The sequence below is a fragment of the Falco cherrug genome, chromosome 3, assembly GCF_023634085.1.
Source record: "Falco cherrug isolate bFalChe1 chromosome 3, bFalChe1.pri, whole genome shotgun sequence".
Lineage (NCBI taxonomy): Eukaryota > Metazoa > Chordata > Aves > Falconiformes > Falconidae > Falco > Falco cherrug.
Genome location: NC_073699.1, coordinates 53,585,454 through 53,604,247, shown reverse-complemented (window position 1 = coordinate 53,604,247; position 18,794 = coordinate 53,585,454). Strand labels below are relative to the sequence as shown.

General features: G+C 38.3%; 2 protein-coding genes across 2 annotated transcripts; both read left to right on the top strand.

The window, feature by feature from the left end:
- Positions 1 to 1,225: 1,225 nt before the first annotated feature.
- Positions 1,226 to 9,320, top strand: LOC102051539 (transthyretin). Its single transcript, XM_005439519.3, has 4 exons — positions 1,226 to 1,400; positions 2,196 to 2,335; positions 7,007 to 7,142; positions 9,040 to 9,320. Exons 1-4 carry the CDS (start codon positions 1,332 to 1,334, stop codon positions 9,145 to 9,147), a joined length of 453 nt encoding a protein of 150 aa, XP_005439576.1. The 5' UTR covers positions 1,226 to 1,331; the 3' UTR covers positions 9,148 to 9,320.
- A 1,917-nt stretch (positions 9,321 to 11,237) lies between these two features.
- On the top strand, positions 11,238 to 18,043 carry LOC102051370 (transthyretin). The gene is made up of 4 exons (XM_005439518.3): positions 11,238 to 11,368; positions 13,108 to 13,238; positions 15,814 to 15,949; positions 17,727 to 18,043. Exons 1-4 carry the CDS (start codon positions 11,300 to 11,302, stop codon positions 17,832 to 17,834), a joined length of 444 nt encoding a protein of 147 aa, XP_005439575.1. The 5' UTR covers positions 11,238 to 11,299; the 3' UTR covers positions 17,835 to 18,043.
- Positions 18,044 to 18,794: the final 751 nt, after the last annotated feature.

Sequence of the window (18,794 nt, the reverse complement as noted above, 5' to 3'; positions counted from 1 at the left end):
GACTGTAATATAGATTTTTTTTCAAAAACCAACTTTGCCTAAAGAGAACAACTGTATAAAGCAGCCTGAAGGCATGCAGGCCACTGGAGAATACCGTCCATGACTTCTCTCTAAGACCTTTATCATAATCCTATTCAAGTTAAGAGGCAAAATTCCTTTTTATTAGAATACTGTGAAATCAGCAAAATCTGAATGTGCTGTATCCTGAGAACAGAAGTGTAGGCTCAGGGTTGTTTAGGACGTTTAGGACATGGGGAGAAGGAAATGCCAATCAGGGCTGTTTCTTTGTCTCTCAACTAGCACCAGGTACACTATGGACAAATTTTTTGTGATGCAGCTGGAGAAACGCAGCTACACCATGCCTGCTCTCCCAGCTGACATCTCCTCCCAACTTAGGTTGGGGCTGAGCTCACCCCTGAAAAACCTTTTACCTAAATGTACATTTCAGAGCATAACAATAACATTTCCAGCATAATAAGGGTTTGGCAAATAGAATGTTAGCTAGATGTTAATGTAAGCTACCCATCTATGCTAGTTGCCGCTTCTTCTGGGGTACATGGAGCAAGAGAGGACTCATTTTATTTTTCTGAGACTTTTATCTTTCCCAAGGGAACAGATCTCTCCAGTTGTCTTCCCAGTGACTAAGAGAAAGTCTTTACGTCTACCTGAAGATTAGGCAAGATGAATCCTTAGGAGCTTCTGTTGAGAGGCAGATATTGTCAGATTCTATCTAAACTAGGTTTCAAAAAGAAACATTGCTCCTTTTCAACAAGCAGGGGAACTGCCTGGGAATCTGTCTCCCAGTATGGACCATTAGCACTGCTTGAGCCAGACAATGAACAAACCTCCATTACCCATATACTGAGTCTGCATCTATATGTGGGAACTGGTCTCCAGAAAGCACTGAACATTGAGAAGAAACACGGAGCAGGCACAGAGAAAGCATTGGGGCATTATTGTGCACAACCTGAGGGCAAGGTAAAGAAAATCTCCTAGAACTGGTTGGATTCTGAGCTAACAAAGGTCATTTGCATTATTTTCTGGAGGGCTTTCTATGAGTCTAATCTCTCCAGGCAAGGGTCATGTTTGTGTCCGTTACTTATTCTCTTTGCTTTGGTGATCCTGTAGTCTTTCCATTGACTGCAATGGCAGTGCTATTCATGGACTGACTCTAGGATTGGACTGTTTACTAAGAAAATAATCAGAATCAGCAGATTTGGAGTCATATGGGCACCCAATAAGCAGCCTGTTTTGTTGTCAGATTGGCTATAAAATCCCAAATCCCCTCAGCTCCTAGCTGCTGGCACCAAGGCTCACTAACAGCAGACAGAATGACCTTCCACTCTGTGCTCCTTGTTTTCTTAGCTGGACTGGTATTTTTCTCTGAAGCTGCACCACTGGTGAGTCTTCTTTTATTCAAACTCAATCATTACAAGAATGATAATCTAGAGTTTCTAGATGACTAGCATCCTCCTCATCCATGAAATTCTGTAACCATTAGGCTTTGCTGGAGTGTTATTTTACTACCATTTTTAAGTGGCTTCTTCAGAATTCTTAAAACTTTATTTTGCCATTTACCCATCTATTTTAGGTTATTATGAAAGGGTCAGGGGTCTAGGAGGTGTGACCTTTTATTTCTGTCTGTTTCTGTCATTTTGTGACTCACATCCCATAACTTCAATATAGACGTAACTTTACCTTCTTCACCAAAAAAATGCTTCTTTAAAGCACTAAAAAAATATTTTTTGAAGAATGACTAAGGATTTCTTAAAGTATAATGAAGCTTAAGAAACAAATATTCTTTCAGCCCTATGGATCTCATAGGTATTTCTCGTTTAGTTTCCTAGGCTAACACACTCTGCCTGCAGTTATAATAACTAACTACTGTTTAATTTGTGACCTCATTAAAAAGGTATACTTTACAACATTTTCCCAGGGCCATACGCAGCTCTAAATATTTATCAAGCAATCTGTTTGTGTATGCATGTGTGTGTGCATGTAGTAAAGTTATTAGCATCAAGCTCTAAGACACTCCACTATAAGAAACAGATGTTTGTGAACTAACTTTGAATACCATTTGGCAAAGAGCTTGCTTTTAAGTCAACGTTAATTCTGCAATAAGAACTCATCTTTGGAAGAAGGTTTTTGCAGGGCTGGTGAACAGCTCCTATACAACCTCTCCTGCTTTCCCCAAGGTCTCCCATGGCTCTGTTGATTCCAAATGCCCTCTCATGGTGAAAGTGCTGGATGCAGTCAGAGGAAGTCCTGCAGCTAACGTAGCTGTTAAAGTCTTTAAAAAGGCTGGAGATGGAAGCTGGCAGGACTTTGCTACTGGGTAAGTTACACGGTCTTATGGAGCCATTTCCAAAGTGCCTCAGGCAAGCAATTGAATGGAGCTCTGATTAAAAAAGCAGTATGTTTTTGAGCACATTTCACACTATCACTGTTAACAGCATGTGAATGCTGGTCTAAAATCCATCAGATTCAATTCAAGAAGAAATTACTCACAACTGAAATACATGCTAATCACAAAAATATGTTGAGATGCTCATCTTATCTTTGTAAGGGAGTAGGTTTAGTCATTATTTTTCTCCTAGCTTCAGTACTATATTTCTTTTCTACAAAAAAACCCAACAAACCCAAAAAAACCCAAACAAACAAAAAAACCCCTATTTACCAGAATTTTGTAGGCAATCTGGACTAACCTACTGTCTTCATATGCAATGGATATAGAGCTTTATTTGCAGCAGTCACAAACAAAATCCTCTCTGCGAGCACATACAAATAATGAGCACATTCGTCATCTTCTCCTGCATAACAAACAAGCTGGTTGGAAGAAACTCCTTGACCAGAGAGTTTTAAAGAATCCCATCGTAATACAATATAAAAACACAATCTCAGCATTTGTTTGTGGTCATTTCCATAGCTTTGCATGGCTTTTGCTAGAATGACAGCTTAATGCTTGCAAAGCATCCTCAGAACACCACTGAGGGGCAGGCAATAATAGCATTATCTTCAGTCTGTGGGAAAAGTAAGGGTAACAAAGGAATACAGCTCACTAACATTCAAATAGGTGAGGCATTTGAGTTTCATTGTGATAACTCATTGAATCACCTTTTTAAAGAAGTCAAGAGAAACCTCCAGTAACAGCAGAATAGTCAAGCACAGAATGCCAAGCAGAAGCATGGACAGCAGCCACCAGAGCATCCAACTGTCTTACTAGGATTTTTATAGCATGATTTACATAAAAGCTGCAGGGGGGAAAAAAAAACCAAGAAACAAACAAAACCATAAGAGAGGAGAAGACTACAAGAAGGACTTTCTCTACAAAGGACTTTTTCTCCATCTGAAGGGTTGATTTTTATAAAACTTTTCCCCATTGAAAAGGAACAAGAAAGGTTAGATTGAAGGAGAAATAAAACACCTCCACTTACAAATGCTGAGTGTTAACCTAGGAACAAAGGATTCTCAGAATGTATTTATGTACTTTAATAAAAAGAGAAACCCCATGAAAAAATGACACATTGTTTTCAAGGAAAGCAGAGACAAGGACAGTGTCTTGTCCTTAGCAAGTATTTGCCATTATTAGGAAACTCAGATTATTTCAAATGTTTCATCAAGTGTTCTTGAACATGTAACAAAATACAATTTACAGAGGAATAAGATAAATGCAACACCGGTGTTAAATGCCCTCACTTTTTGGGCCTGTTTTCTTGTTGTGTTTACAATGCTGCTCTCAAGAAGCCCAAGGAGACAAACCCTGCAGTTATTCTTAGCCAACCTTTGTTGACACTTCATGTCAGTACACACCCCTGAGAAAATCAAATCACTTCTTAAATATAAATTGAGAAGATTCACCTTAGGCAAGTGAGGACCATTTTTCTGGGGGAAGATAGCGGAGGAACATTAAATTACTAATTTTATTGCAGGTAAAGATTTTGACCTTTCCTTTGACTTGCATTTTAACCAAGGCTGCTTCAGCGATACCCCTGACTTTAGCTGATGACACTTGTTTGAACTGGGTTTTTGCATGTGATTGACGTTTTTTTCTTTTTGGAAAACCAGAGTTTCTCTGTGTTAAACCAGATAAAAATCTGACTGCAATTAAGGAACACAATCTCTAACTACTCCTGTCAAGTTAATAATATATTGAAGTTACGGTACCTAGCAGATGCATATGGAAAAGCTGCCTTTTCTACAAATGTTATTTTTTTACCTTTTTGTTTGTTTGTTTTTACTTTACTAATGCACTTTAGGGAATTAAACAAGTGCACCTAGCAACTGGTGAATTTGGAGTAATAGTATTTAAAAGGCAGGGAGGAAGTCAGCATAGCAACCGCTGACTTTATTAAGAGGCTTATTTCAATATTATCAATATTAAAGAGCCAAAAATTTGTAAGAGGTAACTCGAGCTGCAACACACTCTGAGGAAGGCTTTAGGGCACAGAGACCTGGGAAGCATGTGATCTGGGTTCTATATGAGCTCCTCCTATGACTAGTTTTGACCTTCTTACTACTTCACATTTTTGGAAGTCTAGGTCTTACCATGTAGTTCAAGAGTTGTATTCACCAAACGCTTGTAGGTCATTAAAAAGAAAAAAAGAAAAAAAGAAAAAAAGAAAAAAAGAAAAAAAGAAAAAAAGAAAAAAAGAAAAAAAGAAAAAAAGAAAAAAAGAAAAAAAGAAAAAAAGAAAAAAGAAAAAAGAAAAAAGAAAAAAGAAAAAAGAAAAAAGAAAAAAGAAAAAAGAAAAAAGAAAAAAGAAAAAAGAAAAAAGAAAAAAGAAAAAAGAAAAAAAGAAAAAAAGAAAAAAAGAAAAAAAGAAAAAAAAATCTGTCTATGTGAAGTGGTTCTCCCCCCACCCCTTTTTTTTTTAAACTCCAAAATAATAACTCATGATCCTGAGATATTTCTTCAGCAGTCTGCATTTAAAGGCAGAGCTTAGCTCAGTGCAATATGTCCCCCAAGAGTTCATAAATGTCGTGGCACGTGTGGTATAGATTTAACCTTGATACAATATAAAACTAAGGTCCAGACAGTGAAAAAGAGGATCAGGACTGCAGGTAAGGCTGGAGCCATAGCAACTTAACCAGTGGTTTGCAAATTTTTTGCTGGGAAAGCACAGCTTTTTCAAGCTAATTGTCCATCTTACAGCAGATGCCGGTAGTTCACGTCCTATTAAGAATAAAAAAACCACACTATAATTATTCCCCCACTCAGACAGAAATACAAATGCTATTCAGAAGGAATCACTTGTAGCACTTTGCTACCACGGCCGAATGCAGGGCCACCTCTGCCTTGTGCTAGCCCCATCCAAACTCTGAATTGCACACTGTCCTGTTGGCTGTCAATGCAGCAGTAATGCTGAAGGGTTTGCTTGTGAGACAGCTCGCACTGCATGGCTACTACTCAATAACTAAAAGTTATTGGAGGAAAGTGCCATTAACTCCTGGTAGTGGGCAAGAGTCTCCAAGTGAACTCTTGCTTCCAGTTTCCCAACTGTTCTGGATCTTTAACATCTGCAACTCTGGGTCAGCACCCATCAGGGAAACCATTCAAGCTGCATCCACAGTTTTCTCAAACTAAAACTTGTTTACCTGAAAAAAGATTTTGAGGCAGACACCATTTTTTCTTTTAATTGGTTTTTTGTCTAGACTATCGAACTTGTAAGAGATGCATGAATTGTTAACTTATATTGTTAATTATTGTTAACTGAACACTTTTGCAGGATCTCAGCAATTCTGTTTCATGGGTTCAAGGACACTCACAATTTAATTCTTCCTTTTACCTATTGCCTTTTATTAAGGCAATATAGTTTAAGCCAGGAAGTGCTAATTAAACCAAAAGAAAACAGATGTGTACACTTCACAAATTGCCTTTGAACCATGTTTCAAACCAAAATAAAGATGACAAATAAGATGAAGGAGGAGGCAGCAGCTGCAAAAGAAAAGCTGCAATAGCACACCTGATTCTGTCTCTGATAAGCAGCATGTCACTGCTTTCTCCCCTCCCTCTCTTCCTCCTTAGATTTTTCTGTTTTCTGCCCAGACAGCTACTCCTTGCTGTAAGATGGAAAATTTCCACTAATTCATCAAGTTCTTCAAGCTTTCTTCATTTTCCCTTCAACTATATCATGTGGTTATGAAGTGCTATAAATATCAAATAAATATTTTCAGCAGGAAAAAAAAAACCCTGGTAAAAAAACCAGAAATAAAATAAAAGGTGGGAAAATAGATAAATGGGGTTTAGGAGCTGAGTATATAAATATTTCAACAGCTGTCCTACAAAGCTTGCTCCTTTTCAAACAGATAGGGTGTAATGCCAGCTGTATTTCCGTCTTCTGGATTTCATTCACCCACATTTTTTTGTTATGAGCAGAGTGCATAATCTCTTTGAGCTGGGAATTCCTATTGCTAATTTATATGGCACCCAGTGGCAGAGGCCCCTGCTTTTTGACCAAGGCGTTGCAATTCAAATGAATAAAATCTTGTGATGATTAAATTGCTTTTCCAAGACACTAACACTTAGGGTTACATAAAACTGCATCAGTGTATAGGGGTAAAACCTACAGCCTCAGTGCTAATAACTAGAGAACAAAATAATTTTCCACTAAAATCTCTCTTCTCTCTTTAATTATAATTTGCAATTTGGCATCTTGCCTTTCATCATGACAACTAAGCTACTAACATTTGGTTCCAGAGGGCACTTAAACACAATATTAAAAAGAAGGACCTTAACTATAATCCCTGCCATAGCAACAGAAATGACCAAAACAGCCAGCCAGCTTTGATTTGCGATGTATATGGATGAGTTGGTAGCAAGGACAGACTTTGCAATACGGAAACATACACTACATAGGAGGAGGGAATTATTTCCGATGATTAGAAACCATTCAGTGTAGAATGTGGCTGTGCAACACCTCTGCTATTTGATATTCTACATGAGCCGTTTCTGTTTAGCATCTAAATGACAATATAAAATATTGATGTAGACGCGTTACTATTACAGGAAAACCACAGAGTATGGGGAGATCCATGAGCTCACAACAGAAGAACAGTTTGTAGAAGGAATATACAGGGTTGAGTTTGACACCAGCTCTTACTGGAAGGGACTTGGGCTTTCTCCATTCCATGAATATGCTGATGTAAGTATTTGCACACATACCTAATAATCTATATACTGTGTAGTGACATGAGCTGGAAAGAACAAATACAGTTCTTCAGTATTGTACAAATAAAAGGAGCAGCATCGTTCCGTGAAATGGTTCACTGCCACTTAACATTGGGCAAATAAAGGCAGCATATAGCCAGCTAAGGCAAAGGAAGTAGCCAACTTCTCTGCAAATACTGATGTGGCTCTTCTAAAGTGGAACTGTGCCCATTCACCCATCCAGACCATCAGACACCTTTGTTCAGAAAGAGTTACATTATTCAAAAGTACACGGTGTTTAAAAAAACAAGGGAAAAAAAAAGGGGGGGGGGGGGAATACTGTTGTTGTTGAAGGATTTGGAAACCTTAATTTTATAGGAAATAAGCTATTCTTTAATCAGAGGTATTTCCCTGTATCGGTCACCTGAAAATCCCTGAATTCTAGTATGACCTGTAATTACAGGGAAAACGAATTCTTTCTGATGTGGCTTTTAACAACAAGAAGATGCTCAGTACTGAAATATGCAATAGAAAAAAAAGGCATAAAAATATAAAGAAATAACTATAGTAGTTAAGAAAAAGCCGTCTGTTTCATCAATAGTCAAATTTCATAAGCAGGCTAGCAATATAATTGTGTCTTGTGCTTCCCTTTGATTTCAGCTGTACATTGATTTATTTATTGTATGCTCTATTCTATTACATTTACTTAGCATTTCAAAAAAAGTTTAAATTCTTCAGGCCCAATCTGCCATTAAATTTAAGTTTCCCGAAATTAAGTAGTCTGGAATTGCTACAGGTTGTGTTGTAGAACATTTTAAATCGCAATTTTATGAAGCTCTGTGGATGACTAAAACAAATGACTGAGGCCCAGGTCCACAAAAGTCTGAGGAGCAGCTTGGGTCATTTATGTCTAATAAACAAGCCTCAAAAATATTCCCAAACCATTTGGATGCCTGAAAGTTGCTGGGGCCTAGAGAAGGGGCTTCACCTCAAAAGGTGCTTAAAAGCACCTGATTGAGACCGTTCCAGCTAGGCTGTTAGAGAAGATTTCCTTTGACGTAATAGCCCACAGGTCAACAAATCATCCTGGGAAGTGGGCAGGGTTCAATGACTGCCTGTGCACAAGGTAACTGAAGGCTGTAGCTCTCACAACCCAGCAGCTTAGACTTTGGCAGGACCAGGAAGTAGGATGGAACTCTCCAGTCCTCTTGCAGAAAGTACGTCATAGTTCAGAAAATACATTAAATATTGGGCAAAATAAAGCCAAAGAATGAGGGAGCTCAACCCAGGTGGTGACACTTTCCAGGGAACTGAGGGTCCAAAGTTCCAGGGACCGATCTGGAAAGCAGCAAATTTGAATTGTCTTAGACAAGGGTCGCTCCTTGTTCTGGCAAGTCTAGCTACTCAGTTCTTAACGCAAGAACTGACCCACCACCAGCTGTGTTAAAAACAGGAGTGAGGCACTGAAGTACAGAAAGCAGCTTTGGGCTTCAGCTCCCTACTTCCCTTGGCCACCTCACACAGAGGTTGTATTTAAGTTCACTAGATGAGATTTCACCTCTCGATCTTTCTTACTAGTTGTCTGAGAGACCTCTCCGTCATCCTCCCATTCCACATCACAGACTAGTTTGCCTGACTCAGGTATATGCATCTCCACCTAGCTTCACTGCAGCTGAGGTTCTTTGTGGACCTTGGTCCAAATTTCAGATTTCTCAGTCTTCAGCAAACATCAGAAAGTAACACTGAGCATTTGGCTTCAGAACAGTAAAATTACGGACTGGACAGAACTGCTAGAGCATTCTGCAGAGGAAATAGTGCGTGCATCCTAATTCTTAATATGGTAGTTTCAAACATACATTGTTCATTGTGATCACAAGTTTTCTCTTTTCCAGGTGGTGTTCACTGCTAATGATTCCGGTCACCGCCACTATACCATTGCTGCTCTCCTCAGTCCTTTCTCTTATTCAACCACCGCTGTTGTCAGTGATCCCCAGGAATAAACATGTACTGTCGTTACACAAACACCTTCCTCTGCTAGAACTATTGTAGGCTTTTAGGAGAAAGGTTTTTCCTACTGCTAATGCGTAACTTTTTGCTACATTAGGGGGTTTTTTTCCATTTTGTAACCTGGCAAACTTCAGACAAGTCAATAAAATGTTACTTCTTTAAAACAGTTTTGATTCTATTGGTGAAGTTTTATTGTATTCTAAGCTGTCATGATTTGCATTCAAGTGCGATGGACATCTGGAAAACATGCGTGGCATGGCACTTGCTTTGGTTTTGTTATCTTCTTCCACTACCTTAAAAAAGTCTCATCAAATGCATTAGATCAAAATAATAGAGTTGTGCTACCTTAAAAAATTTGACCAAACACATGTACTCAAAATAAAAAAGTCATCCATGCTACTTGTACTTTACACACAGAAGAGAGAGTCCCACCATCGACTAGGTCACAGTGTATATAGGAGAAATTCTGAATACCTAGCAGCAGAACAAACAAAGCAGAAAGACTGTTGAAATATATATAAGCAGAGAACTGAAAGAGTTAAGATCTATGTACTTTTACTTAACTTCAGGCAAAGCTCAACACTGTCATTTCAAGAGGCAAGTTTTCTGCTCAATCTAGGAAGTTCTGAAGCAATTTTAATTAGCACCATTTTTAACAACTTTGATCTTTAACCCAGCTGGCTACTGTATTCAAGTGCATTCCAATTAAATCTGTAGTAAGTCAAACCTATAGCCATCATTAATAAAACAGCCCTAAAACAGAAGCAACATCTTAATATTCTCTTCATATTTTTAGAAACAGGAAAAGGTAAGCTGCGATACAAATGACGTTGTTGATAAACTGACCAAAGAATCTGGAGGGCTTTAGCAGTGATTTCTGTAGACTGATGGCCTATTGCATTTAAAACATCTTGAAGCAGAGAAATTGTTTTTTAATGGGATTACAGACACTACAGAGATAGTCACCGAAATCATGCCATTCAGAGACCATCAGCACTCATCTGCCACTGACCTTGGGAGCTTATCTCTACACCCAGAGCCTTCTGGGATGACTGCATACCAGGTGAATTCCAAGTTACAAAAGCTTGCCTTTAACATTTCACTATTTGGTTCCTTTTTTCCTTGATTTCTGGACACTATCATAGTTACACAACTCTTGTAAGCAGTGCAAATAATTTCAAAACAGTGCCCTTCCTAAAGCATACAGATTTCATGGAACTTCAAAACCAGTAGGTTTGATTTGCAGTGAGCTGTGCCCAGCCCTCGAAATAGGACATAAATATGTTCATGCAGGTGTACTCATTAAAAACTAACAAACTACTCTGCACAGTCATCCATCTGATGACAGGATAAAACTAGCAAGAAAGTCTATGTACAAGTGTCTAACCAAAGATCAGAAAGACAAATTAAATTTCAAAAAGTAACATTTCCCTAAAATGAAGCACATGCTTCTGGTGGGAGCCGATTTGCAGTTGTACAGGGAACATTCTGAACTTTCTAAGTTCAGAATCTAAGGATCAAGTAAAGTGATAGAATTTAAAACAGTTTAACTGTGTTTCAGAAATGGGTTTGTAGGTACCTGGTTATCATGCTGGAAATAAAAAGTAACATATTTTTCCTCTGGGGGGAACGTGTAAGATAACTAGATAGCCCACACGTTATCCACCTACCTTTTACCAGTGGTGGGGAGAAAACCAGAGAAATCTCTTAATAGCTAAACATGGGTGAGTCAATTAAGACAAGCCATAACCACAGAGAAATTCTCACTGAAATTGACAGGTAGACAAGAAATTTGTATTTCTCTCAACTATATGAGATCTATACAACAGTATTCCTCAACAAAAAGAGAAAAAGGAAACAGAATAGATGTTGTTCCCAAGAAAATAGATCGCTGCAGTTGAGCTAGGCAACATTCACAGTATTTCCACAGGCAGTGATAGAAGAGACTTATTTTTGCAGACAAGGTTCATGTTTATATGGGTTACTTATTTTCTCATTGTTTACTAAGTAAATAGTATGAATTGGCATGTTGAAAGTCATATGGGTTCTCTGGTAAGTAGCCTCAGTTTAGAGGCCTTGATATAAAAATCACAAATCTCATCAGTTTCTACTCACTGACACTGAGGCTTCCTAGTGGTAGGCAAAATGGCGCTTCATTCTGTATTTCTTGTTTTCTTAGCTGGCCTGGCATTTTTCTCCGAAGCTGCACCACCGGTAAGTGTCTCAGGATCGAGGTCCTTCATACTGATGTAGTCCCAGCTTTTTTTTTCTTTTATATTTAATTAGTATAAGTGAAAAAAAAAGAATATTTCATGTTATTGCAATTATTTTAGTTTTCCAGTATGTATTGACTGTAGTTCTCTCCTACTGCTCTATCTCTGGTCCTTCTTTCTCCTTCCCTAGTGATTAGTGAGAGGGCTTTATGGTTACAGATGCAGCACTTGTCATTAGACTCAGTGACTGTGTGAAAAACAATGTAAGACAAGAAAGGAAAAAAATATACTCACTACGCAAAAGCCTTGGGCCTGTTGAGAAGTAACTAACAGCCCTTAAAACACAATGAACAAGCTCCTGGTGTGAGGGATTTCATCTGCTATCATTGAGATCCATGCTGGAGAAAGCCCTTCTCTAGTCCTCTCCCTTACTCTTCTACCCACTACAGCTCTATCCCATGCAAGCAGGGAGGAATCTCAGCACGCATTGTTGCTAGCAAAGGAGAGAGTCAAAGCCAGGATCCCACTTCCACAGGGCTCATTTATTACAGCAAAGCAAGCTACAGACATGCTTCTGCCCAAAATTCTCCTAGAACAGGGCCTGTTGAGGGAACTTGGGAACAGGGAAGACTTGTCTTCCCCCCTTGCTTCTTCCTTTCAAGCTCTGATCTTTGCAAAAATGAATACCTGACCTACCGTTGCAAGGAAGTAAAGTGTCATTGAGCTCCCAGAGTGTAAAAGCCAGGAAAACAGGTGGTGGCACTACAGCCCCCTTGCCAGTGCCTCAAAAGAAACACTAGCAAGGAGCCTCTGCATTCCAGAAAGGGAACCCGGGGAGTCGGGGCACGCTGGCGGTACAGATAACTGTGACAACAATACATCGGTCCGATATAGGGCAGGATTCCTGCCCAACATCACAGCTCAGTACATCCCAGAGGCCTCTAAGATTTTATCACCGACATCATGATTCATTTTAAAATTATTAAATAGAGACCAGTGCTTGCTATTTTGAGATCCTCCCTGATTAGCACCTTCCACAAAGCTCTATTTCCTCACTTTTCAGCTACAAAATTAGGTAATGGAAGGTCAAAGCCCTGATTCAACTCAGCACTAGGTAAAACATCAGGGAATAAGCACTGCTTTTGATGAACATGTTGGGAGTGAAACTACAGCCGACCCATCTTTGAAGAAAGGTTTTCCTCTCCTATCCCCACATAGCTGCCAGGGGCTGACAAATCTGATCCAGCATGCTGCTAGGAGGCAGTCTGTATGCGCTGCTCATCAAGTTTACAGCAGAATTAAGTCCATGGCAAAAAGCTATCAGAGGCTCTCAAATCCAGAAAGCTGTGCTCAGATTGCCACTCCAAAATACAGAAAATGAGTTGCCAGTTTTTAAACATTCCTACTGCCTTTGATGATTTAACTATTTCCTGATGAGGTCACAGCTTAGTTACAACTTCACGCTGGAGATGATGTGTAGCTAAGCCATGCCAAAGAGAAACAGAAATGTGCTCACACATACAGCCGCAGGGCCTCCCCAGTGCTCCTGCCATCTCCCTCCCTGCTTCCACTGTACCCAGCCCACAGAAAGCTTCAGGCTACGTTTCTGCAGTACACAGTGATCTTGTTGAGAAAATATGGTATGTTCTGTAGATCTAAAGAGTAATAATTCTTACTGCTTTATTACGCACCATCGGATACCTTTCTTAAAACATAAAAATTCTCTCTTCCTATCTGAAGGACTCTGCTGACTCCAAGCATCCTCTTTTTATAAAAATTCTGGATTCAGTCCGAGGAAGTCCAGCTCCAAATGTTCCAGTTAAGTTATATAAAGAAGCTGCAGATGGATCTCAGGAACTATTAAGTTCAAAGTAAGTCATACCGAAATAATGAGTGAAAGAAGGGAAAGGCAATTTCCCATTCACATTCATTTCACATTCCCATTTCACTTAGTGAAAGTTTCACATTCACTAAGGTAATGTCTTTTTTACTCAAGTAACATAAGATGGAATGAATTTGTTGCAAATTGTCTTTTAACTGTGCTATACTTTCAACAACCCAAATAGTTTTATAATGCTTTGTAATTACTGTGAGCACAAGAAAGTATTTTAAACTATCTTTTAATTCAACTATTGCTTCTCTTCAATTTCATTACAAAGGATTGTATCACTTTTCAGTTTTTAGCATTGTTACTAGAAGAATCAGGCAGACTCTTAGTTTGTTTGAAACTTAATGTTCTGGTTGAGAATCCTACCTTTATTGGCTATTTTCCTTCTTTCTAAAGGGATTTTCATTTTGTACACCACCACAGCTTTAAAAAGAAAACAGAACTGTTTTGAACATATACCACATCATATTTGATAGCCTTCTTTACTTCAAGAAAAAGGAATCAGTAAAAAGGAGAAAATGAGAATAAAGCTTTCTCACCTCCTCCTCCACAGAGAAGCAATTACACCTAAAATAGAAAAAGGATCTCCCAGATATTTAAACATTGTCATGACTCTAAAAAAAAGAAAATAATTGTAGAATTTCAAATGTAGATGACTTTTTGAAATTGCCCTCAATTTTAGTATATATTAACACTTTAAAAACTTAAAAGCAATTTTGAGTTAATCGGAAATCAAAAAACTTCTTACAGGATACACAGAGTGAACACTACCTATTCAACATTCTACTTTCACACTTATCTCCTCAACACAGTTGCAAAGTCTCACCTGAGACCTATCCAGGTGTGTTAACAGTCTGTTCTACCTAAAAATGTGAGAGAAGGCTCATAAGAGCTAAAACTGACATTGTGTAGGAATTTCAATAGCAGGATCCCAGACTCAGATGCATTTCTACAAAGTTCATGAGAAACTATATGGAAGTGGCTCTTTGGTGTCATAGAGCAGTGGGCTGGCAGAAGCAAGAGTGCTCTCATATGTGTCCTTGAAAAACAGAGCTACAGTGAAGGCCGCACATATTTGTACAAGGTGGAGGAAAAAAAATCTTTCCATATTGTCCTACTTAAATTGCCTCCCACCCATCAAGTAAGATAGCTTTACACGTATTCTGCCACTGGAAACACATTACATTTTCCATTAAGAGGGTGTTCAGTTTACTTATCTTCAAATCTGAGCTTAGAGTCTTTATTATACTTAGCTGAGCAGCTGGATGTTGACTGAAGCCTTAAAAACATACTTAACGTTTGAAACAAGGAACAAAGTAACCTTAAGATGAGGTACACGAAAGTCATTTTAATATTAAAGCAACCTCTCCAGCTTCTTAATTTGTAAGTAACTGAATTGTAGCAAGATTCTGAAATAACTGTTCTCAGTTAAAAAAACCGATTTGGTTTTAGTCAAGAAAGCTTATTAGAGAAATGAACAGTTATCTAACAATGACCAATCTATGACAAAGAACAGAGAATTTGAATACATGAAAAAAAATCTGGTAACTTACTACAGAGCAACTTGTAAGATACAAATGGTGCTCTATGACTTCATAGTTATAAGCTATATTAAAGGACAAATCCTAAGTAATGCATTGGATAATGACACAAAAACATTCAATTATTTTTCTCTGCATGCAGTTTGAACAAAATACGTACAGATTTGCCAGCTAGAACACAAAACATTGGTTTGTGACTACTAAAATCAGGCACTAAGTGGCACTGTTACTTGCAGACAACCCACCCAATCAAACCCATGGTATTATCTAACTTATTTCACAGAAACAGGTTTCAACCATGAGACATGTTTGAGAGACAGCATTCAATATTGGTTCTGGAGCCCTAAACTGGTTGGTGTTCAAAGGTGTATAGTTTCAAGGCAGTACTATGTCCTTGGATAGCACTGATACCATCTTCAAATCAAACAAAACCATCTGTTTGTTGAGACTGGAAAACCAACTGATCAATACAGACAATAGGGAATTCCATAAGGCTGACACTGCTGGTTGACCTACACTCATTTCAAATAGCAGATCTCAAATTTCAAATAGCCAACTGTAAAAAATATTCATACTTATGAAACAATACATTTAAATAAGAAGATTATGGAAAAATCAAGAGAATTGACCCTACGTACTTGCACAGTAATTGCATCATGGAGTTTCCACATTCCTTGCAGTAGTGGTGAAGTCTTACCTCTGAGTGGATTCATTTAATTAACCACAATACTCTGCCAGGAGTCTGAACAATAACGCCAGCTTTTGGCTCACCCCCAAACTATTCAGAGTAGTGACACGGGCAGGCAGCCATCTGTTGTGGTGATCGTGGAAGTAGCAAATGCCAAGATAAGCTCTGAAGCATCCATAATACAGATAGACGTAAGCCATTCCAGATCAATAGAAGTATTCATCACATTACTCAGGCTACACAACATCACTGAAGTTCGTTGCCAAGAACTGCATTTTTCTCAGGCTTTTAATGAAATTATAGACACACATTTTTCTGCCGTCACACAGACAAACCAATGACAACGGAGAACTCCATGAGCTCACAACTAAAGAACAATTTGTAACAGGAATATACAAGATTGAGCTTGACACAGCCTCTTATTGGAAGAGACTGGGCTTGAATCCCTTCCACCACCATGCTGATGTGAGTATCCATTTTCTCCTGTACTTTAGTTGCAAATAAAGATACTTTGTATGTCTAGGCTTCAATTACTAATCACATGTGTTGAACTTTCTTTTTACTTTAAAATATTTTCACATTAACACTTTAAATCCAGTCTCAAAGCTTTGTAGCAATATGCTCATGAGAGAGCCTAGTTACTAGCTTCCCCATAACTCTTCAATAAGCTCTTAGAAGCATAACTAATGAGGTTTTCCATCCTTCTACCTCCACTTAAGCCTCTGATTCCTTCTGTGACTATCTAGACACCTGAGGAAGAACAAAAGGTGGAGTACTCTGTTAAGCCTTGTGGGAAAAGGATTTTTTTGCCTTTTGGATCCAGTTTTTCTATGGCTGCAGACAAAACTTACAATTTAGATTTGTAAAGATAATGGAAGTATAAACTGTGTTCTGGATGCTTGGATCCTCAATTTACAACAGAAAAAAGTGTAACAGGCCTTGGGACAGATAAACTGGTCAGATGAATGTGGTCCAAACCAGGTACCAACGGAGGCCAGCTGCAGCATTTGGAACTCCTTGCTTTTGGGAAGCAAGGGAAAGAGGGAAGATTGTCCCCTTCCCATCAACAGAATCAGCCCTTTCACATGGCCTTTCAGTAGTGGCAGCAGTGCTGTACAAGCTGTTTGCTGGGTCATGACAGATCAGTGAGCACCACCAACTGTACGGTTTGCAACTGCTGCTCCGATAGCCATTCCTCATCTCCTTGGAGAAAAGGTGGCCAACACCTGGGTTAAATTTTCTTTCTGCCTCCCCGAAATGGATGAGAGATGACATTCTTATTCTAGACAATAATGAAGGTTAATACTGAATAGTCTTGCCTTCTATGGTAACTGAAATAAAAGAGGCAAGATGAAAGATTACAGCATGCAAGTAAATTGATTATACATCAAGATAATGTTTAACTCTATATTCCAGACTAGAAATTAATTTAAACCAGAGTGCAAGAGCCTCCTTTCTTAAAAATAAGCTTCAGGAGGGACATTTTGCTCAGTTCACTGGTTGCTTCATAGGCATCTTTTTTATTAATGTTGAAATGAGCACAAACTATGCATCACAGAAGGTTATTAAACTGTGTATGTTGTAAAAGTTGACATCCATCGTCTCACAACACAAAATAATCTACTATGTAGAGGGAGGAATCAAAGGACAGGAGATGAACCGATGGGAGAGGTAGCAAAAGGGCTGCGGTAAATCATTCATACATAAGGTTATTACCACACTGTAGCCAAAAGGACTAATGCAGTCATTCTCTACTAGATATGTAAAAGTAAGGTTAAAGAAACATTGGCCTAATGATAGTTACTGTAGCACTATGTTTTATTCTGTTTCTCAAAGTTCAGAATTTCATAAAAGCAGCAATAAATACAATACTTGAAAGATGTTGGGTTTTTTTTTTTCTAATAAAGACAATCAATGGGGTTCCGTGTAGATCTTCAATTAAAAAAACCCCATCTTGTTGCCATGTTGCTATTTACTGGTATGAACAAGGAAACCCCAATATGGATAATAAATACCATTTTATAAAACTTTAAATAAGTGACATGAATGCATTTAACAAAGGACATTTAACCAGCGGAAAACCTCTGTGTGACAGGCAGTCACAGATCACAGTGATCAAATCACCACAAGAGAAGTTATTTCCAAAGTTTTGTGGGAAGTTAGATAAAATGATCACAATGTTTCCATCTAGGCTCATATCTAGAGATCACTTCTCATTTCTCTTGTTCTTTCTTTTTTCCAGGTGGTGTTTACAGCTAATGACGCTGGTTATCGACATTACACCATTGCTTTTGTCCTCAGTCCCTTTTCTTACTCAACTACAGCAGTAGTCAGTGAGCCAATGGAATAGAAGCTGACATTAAGCATGAAAATTTAGATGTGTAAATTAAAACTTCTATAAATGATAAGAACTTAGTTTCCGACTGTATAAACAGCTTAGGATTTCATAGTAAGTCACTAAATAACAGTCAAGTTGTTTATTCACTTTATTAACTTTAGGAAGAACGTGTATTGGCTTTCTTTTCAAATACTCTTCTGAATAAAAGTATTCTGTAAGTATTGCTCTTCTGAATAAAAGTTTAGGGTTCCAAAAAGCCACATTACACTTTTAAAAAATGCACTGAAATTCCACTACTGGGATTCTGAGAATAAACCAAAGTCTTCCATGAAGTTAATGAACTGCATTCCTATACTTGCAAAGGAAACAAACAAAACATACCTAAAAGGTGTCTTATGAAAAGTAAGCACACAGTAAATACAATCCACCACCTACTGTCATCTGTACCTTACTACTGACATCCACAATAGATGAAATCACGTAGGACTACCACCCAGGGCCCCATGCAATCATCAGGTAAACTCACATCCCAGTTCTGATTTTTAAGATACAGAAGCAAAAGCAGCTTAAAAATGACAGCAAGGTAGAAGACACTTAAGGATGCTAGATGTACTTAAAAGGCCTTCTTTCCTGCATTCCAAGATACTGTAACTGGTGACACTTTCAAGGAGAGTACATACTCAGCGTTGCAGAAAAGTATATGCAAACATACTTGAAGAAGTTTATTCATATATTTTCATAAAATCCTGCAAATACATTTGTCCCCAGTTGAAGCACTCCCAAAAATTACTTGCATAGCTCTAACACAATTGGACGCTTTCGTAATAGCTGTAAAATACACAGAAAAGACAGATAGTTGATGATTCCTGGGAAAACCAGCTCCCTATTTAATGCCAGGAGAAATATAGATGAATACTATTTCCCATTCTTGTAATCCATATATGAGGAAGATTACTTCTAAACAGAAGTATA

Coding starts and splice junctions, on each gene's coding strand:
- LOC102051539 (XM_005439519.3), top strand. CDS start 1,332: ATGACCTTCCACTCTGTGCTCCTTGTTTTCTTAGCTGGACTGGTATTT. Junction 1,401..2,195: donor TCTCTGAAGCTGCACCACTG/GTGAGTCTTCTT, acceptor GCTTTCCCCAAG/GTCTCCCATGGCTCTGTTGA. Junction 2,336..7,006: donor TGGCAGGACTTTGCTACTGG/GTAAGTTACACG, acceptor TTACTATTACAG/GAAAACCACAGAGTATGGGG.
- LOC102051370 (XM_005439518.3), top strand. CDS start 11,300: ATGGCGCTTCATTCTGTATTTCTTGTTTTCTTAGCTGGCCTGGCATTT. Junction 13,239..15,813: donor CAGGAACTATTAAGTTCAAA/GTAAGTCATACC, acceptor GCCGTCACACAG/ACAAACCAATGACAACGGAG. Junction 15,950..17,726: donor CCTTCCACCACCATGCTGAT/GTGAGTATCCAT, acceptor TCTTTTTTCCAG/GTGGTGTTTACAGCTAATGA.